Here is a 5,862-nt window from a genome sequence, read left to right on the forward strand (position 1 = left end):
TTGACTTGTGGAGCTGAACAGACAAGGCAACCATAGAGGAGACAGATATTCAGAAAAAGGGATGCATTTTGTCTACCCATCTAAATGGCAGACTTCATCTTCAATCCCCCTTCAGCAATCAGTGGAGAGAGTGGGCACCTCATCCCACTTCTCTAGGCACTTATCTCAGGAGCTAACACTCTAGGGAAGTACCTGTGTCCCTTTATAACTAGTAAAGAGAGAGATGATTAAGCATCTCATCTGGAGGCAGCAAAAAGCAGATGAGCTGTAAAAAGCTGTAAAATGTAGATGAGTTGTAAGGGTTTCAATGGATATTGACTCAACGCCTAGTGTGTCACCCCTCCTTATTCATTATGCAGTCCTTTAATTCCTCTCCTCCTTTGACCTTGACAGAAAGGAAACATCAGGCTGAAGTTGTCCATTTGAGCCTAGTTGCTGAAAGGTGAGGAGGAATCTGTAAAGGGCTAGAGACACCCTGTGTCTTGCTTTGTTACACCCCAAGTTATTTACAGCTCCTCCCCTTCTCTCACCACTACTGAGGAAGTGAGAATAGCTTTTCTGTGTCTCCTACTGTAATTCTTTCAAGGTATGAATGCTACAGACAACCCTGTTCAAATTGCTAGATTTCTCCCCATGTCTGGCAAACTTAAATAGAATGTAAGGCTTCATCAAATATAGACTCAAGCACATGCACAATGCATGAAGGCATGAAAAATTATCCAACAGTTGCCATTAATTTCCAGACAATCTGGACTTATAAAATTCTATACATAAACTATATGTGTGTGTGGCTGATAAATCTTAATATATAACAAGACTTTTTCTTCAGTCAAGCCTTCTTCATGACTCCTGGAATGTAGGATGGTTCAAAAGTCACTGTCCAGGCACTTCTTCATCAGAAGCTCATTTGTTACAGGTGTTCTGGTAGTAAGGTATCCACTAGGTAGGAGCCAAGTTGTGGCAGTGATACAATTAGAAATAAAGTCAACAATCAAGACTCTTGGAGAAAGTACTGTCAGAAATGGTGTAAATATTATTTTTAAAAGACTATTTTCCCAGGCAATTTTGAATGTTTTTTAGGTGCCACACCTGAATACCTAAAAACTAAAAGTGAAGTTGTTTGGTGAAAAGTGGAAATAGTCTGACTCCAGTAAAAGTAAAAGTCATTGGATAGGAATTCCTCTTACACTCATGGTCATTGGCGGTTGATACAATCAGATGAAAGACTACATCTCCCATGGCTACTGTGGACATGCAACACCCATAATACATGGCTCCCCGCTGCTTCAGAGCAAGGGTAGGGTACTTTCAGAGGAAGAGCACTCAATACAAATCCTTCAGTTCCTCTGGTCCTAGTAGGTGTTCCTAGACAGCCACCCATTTTGAATAGCCACCATTATATACAGCCTGCTAGTGTGTCAAATGATGGTTTCAATTGAACTCGTTTCTTTTTCAGAAGAAGATCAAATTTCTGACCCTTTTGTTCTTCCTGGCAACGGGGATCCTAGTTTTCCTGTGCTTGCCATCACTCTTCTTCCAGAGAACAGAGGGCTGGTCCTACAGTGAAGGAATTTACTTTGCATTTATCACCCTCAGCACCATTGGCTTTGGAGATTATGTAGTAGGTAAGGTTGATTGCAGAGAGGAGACACAGCAAAATGCCAGGGTTATGACTGTAATTACCATGAGTTGACTGCACAGTCCACCAACATACTGTAGAGGCAAATCTTCTGAGTCTTTGACTAGTCTTTGCCTTGTACAGTTCTGGGGGAAATACTCATTTGTCTGGGATTGCATGTGCTGACAAAAGCACAAAATTGTCTAAATATAATGAAGTGTGGTGCTTTGGGGTGCAAATAAGCCAAGTATTTTGGGAAGGGAAGGGGAAGTGTATGGGGAGAATTCAAGGAGCCTAGGAATTTGCATATACCAAAAGGGAACAGTTTGCAACAGTCATGCAAAGTAAGGCATGTATCCCTGCTTTAGCCATCTAAGACTTAATGTCTCCAAGTGCAGAGTAAAGAGATAAGTGGTCATGTTTCAGAGGACATGATTTTACACAACAGACTGAGAGGTGGAAATCCCAGTCCTGGGAAAATGGGGAAATCTATTCACTCTATGAGAAGTGGGGCTTAAACATATATATCACTGTGAAAGTGGCCACCTTGGGTCTCCTATGCATCACTGGCAGCTCTCTGTCTTCACAAGCCAGAGCTTAGGATTTATGCTGAAGACAAACTGTACATTCCAGCATGCTGCAGTGCTTCTTGAAACACTTCCATAGATCCGCTGACCAAAATGCACTCTCCATGGAATAAGCTTCCTGAGGAACTCCAAAATGATCACCAGGAGCCAAATCCATAGAAGAAGCAATCAAACACCTGGACTTCCATGGAGAATCAAAGATTTCTCTACAAAAGCTTGTCCTGCCAGCATCTTGCTAGCCTGAACTTCTCTTCAGTGGGGATATGAGAAGGAAGCTCTGAAGCTTGAGCACCAGTGCTGTTTCTACAGAGAATCTGGAAGCCTTACATCCCTTTCCAATGGACAGACATCCACCAGGCTCTCAAACCTTGCAAAGATGCAAGAGGGGCCTTGGAGACTGGCTGGCAGGCTTGCTGTGTGTTTGAAAGATTTCTTACATCAGGCTGAGGACTTTGGCAGAGGGAGCCCACTAGCTTTTCCAAACACTGTCTGATATTCCCTGCTGACCTTAATTTCTCTGAGTCTGCTAAAGAGGCTGGGTAGTGCTTTGACGATCGAGTTGACATTGTGCTTGTTTGCATGAGTTTAGTGATCATAATGATCTTGTAGCCTCGCTGATGGTTAATTCATGCAATGGCAATGAGTTGATTAGGCCACATTTCCGCAAGTGATCCCAGCCAGCTAACTGCTCCCTCTTGCTACAAAGCACAGGAAACCAGTGTCCTCTCAAATTCCCCTTTTCACATAATCCAAAGAAAGATTCTTTGTCTCCAGCAGTGGTTAATCAGTATTGCCATGAACATGACACAGAACTCAGGCATCAGCAAGGAATCTGTAACACACAACAGTGGCCTCTTTACTCACTGTTTTGTCCAGCTAGGGCCAATCTTTGTCACTGCAGTGGAGGACAACAGGGCACAGGCATTTCTTTCCTAACCATCTGTAAGACTGATAACCCGGGTCTGTGTGATACTGAGCACCTTGAGCTTCAGTGACATGGAATACAGGAAGGTGGAGAGTGGCTGGTGCCGTGCAGGAGAAAAAAGTGAACATCAAACTGGTGCATTCTCTTCCTTTGTCCAAATTACAAGTGTGATTTACAGTAATGACAGCAAGTCACAGCCTGAAAACCACTACCTCCATAGCACTTTACTTCTCTGCAGCCATATTATTTTACAAATACAGTTAAAAAATAACAATTAGATAGGCCTCCTGGCTCTGTGATTTCATCTTCATTAGGATGACTTAACTGGAGCTGAAATATTTTTCCCTGCAGTATTTATCTCAATTGGCCTTGAGCAACAGTGGTAAAATGATGATAAGTTTAATGCCTCACACCTTCACAATGAAACAAGCAGAATCAATGACTTCTCTGAGTATTATGCATTTAGAATTGATTACAGATGACAAATGGATTTGCACTAGCCAAGTGGAACAGAACAGGTTTGAGTTTATTTGCATTTTAGTAATTCAAAACTGATTTGTAGCTGTTGTACTTCAAGCATGAGAAAGCCTGTTTTGGATAGGGAGAGATCCTAGGAAGAAGATGACAGAGCCTGGATTTAACTGTAATACATTTACATATAGGTGATACCTCTAGGGTGAAACTCCCCTTGGGCTGTAAACTGAATTTATGCCCTGCTGAAGTCCAGTTTTGAGTTAACATTACAAAGATATTACTAGTTGTTTTTCTAACCCCACATCATGAACTTCAGATAAGAGCACAAAAGGAGATGCTTTATAGCAAGTCTGGCATCCCCTCTGCCCACTCAACCCCAGTGAAAGAAAAGGAAACAGCTGTTGGATATCTATCCATGAGGACATACCAGCCCACTCCTGCCTAATTTCCAGACCTCTTGCATGATGAAGTACAAAAATCATGCACATTGATCTATGCAGTACAGAGCACTGCAGGACTTGAAAAGAGGTGCCAGCATCTTGGCTCCTTCTGCCAGCTTCACAATGTGTTACCTACTATGTGGAGCCACCCTTGACAGTGACTGACTGCACTCTCTAACCAATATTACCAACTTTTCCTGCAGATGCCAGGGCCATATCAGCTGTATCATGATGATAATGTTGTGTGGGACAAAGTGCAGTAGGAGCAAATGCTCTCTGTATGTTGGTGGTGGATTGCTGATGTCTGAAGAAATAAACGAAATGACCCATGCAGCAAAGCAGGTGTGCGATACTGGCTGATGCTAAGAGGTTTGGACTGCATGAAATAGGCTTCAGTCCACTGGTTTCCAACACAGAATATTGTGTTCTTGGCATGTGTCGGTGAGTCCTCATCAGTCACCTAGTATTTTAATAGAGGAAGCTCCTGAAGCGTTCAAAAGTAAAGTAGGAATTGCAAGTACTCTCTTTGTATGATCAAGGGTACCCATAATTTAAAGCAAATATTTATTAGGTTATAATCACACTTTATAGAAATACACAGAATTAGAATAACCTGGGTAGTAATAGTTGTGTGGTTATAGTGGCCCACTGTGCTCTGCTTTTTGTGCTTTGGGAGTTTGGGAATATTTTCAAAATAATACAATACAATTTTACACTACTTCCCACATCACTGCATTTACCTGTAGATGCAGAGGTTGAATTGGGTTTGGTATGCTATACGGAGAAAAATTAGCTCTGCTGCTAATTCACCTCAATCCCAGTATTGGTATGCTATACGGAGAAAAAAATATGCTGCTCTGCTGCTAATTCACCTCAATCCCAGTATATCTTTTTGACAGGCCAACATGTTTTCGCTAGCCTATATCAGTTTATTGTAACAAAAAGATACTTACCCAGTCTTAACCTAATGCTGGGGAGGTGAGAGACTCTACTACAATGAAAAAGTTACCTTAAAGTACTCAATGTAAAATATATTGATGAATTCATTAGGCTGGCCCACTTTACACAGGCAAAGCAATTTTGACTTGTTCATTTTCTTCTTCTTTCTCTCCCCTTAACTGCAGGTAAACGGCCTGGCAGGAATTACTTCTCTTACTACCGACCACTGGTGGCCATTTGGATTCTTTTCGGCCTTGCCTGGATTGCTCTCCTGTTTAATTTATTGACAACGGTACTAGAAGATACTGAAAAAATAATTGTCAAGGATCTCCATCAAATTGGAAAGGTGAGTAAGGACAATGCGGCAAGCCAACAAAGAAGATCCTGGCCTGCTCAGTTTATTCCAGAAGAAGAACTACTACCACCATGTGCTAGAGAGGATACACAGAAATTAGAGTCATTAGCAGCAGATTCTGAACACACAAAAAGTGAAAAAAATGTTTTTTCTGATAGCAAAACTATTGCCATAACATATGAGAAGTGAATTCTTCATTGGAGAATTACTAGTGAATTATCCTAAAGAAATTCCCATGGAAATAAAATTTCTCCTACCTTTTGCTGAGATATGACCTTTCAGAACTCAAGACTTAACAGTTACACAAAGCCTGAATATTAACGGTAAGAAATTTGCTCCTCAATTTGCAGCTAGGTTGTGCTAACAACCTGAGAAGTGCACCTGTTTTGCAAGGCATTTTTAAGGGGCTTCCACAAAAATGCAGAGGAGGGACATGGTAGAGCTTGCTGGTTTGATTTTAATTTTGGTGCTTGCAAGAAATCATGTCTTTTCCAGGAACTGACATGCACAAGCTTTTCTGAGGC

The 5,862-nt window shown here is 41.5% G+C and overlaps 1 protein-coding gene across 1 annotated transcript in view; it reads left to right on the top strand.

The window, feature by feature from the left end:
• LOC104164898 (potassium channel subfamily K member 16-like) overlaps positions 1-5,527 on the top strand; it is a 9,796-nt gene extending 4,269 nt beyond the window's left edge. The window contains exons 4-5 of the mRNA XM_009704377.1: positions 1,457-1,625; positions 5,169-5,527. Coding sequence (XP_009702679.1) covers positions 1,457-1,625; positions 5,169-5,527 — 528 coding nt within the window. The remainder of the gene's footprint in view (positions 1-1,456; positions 1,626-5,168) is intronic.
• Positions 5,528-5,862: the final 335 nt, after the last annotated feature.

Source organism: Cariama cristata, unplaced genomic scaffold (genome assembly GCF_000690535.1).
Source record: "Cariama cristata isolate BGI_N322 unplaced genomic scaffold, ASM69053v1 scaffold12667, whole genome shotgun sequence".
NCBI lineage: Eukaryota > Metazoa > Chordata > Aves > Cariamiformes > Cariamidae > Cariama > Cariama cristata.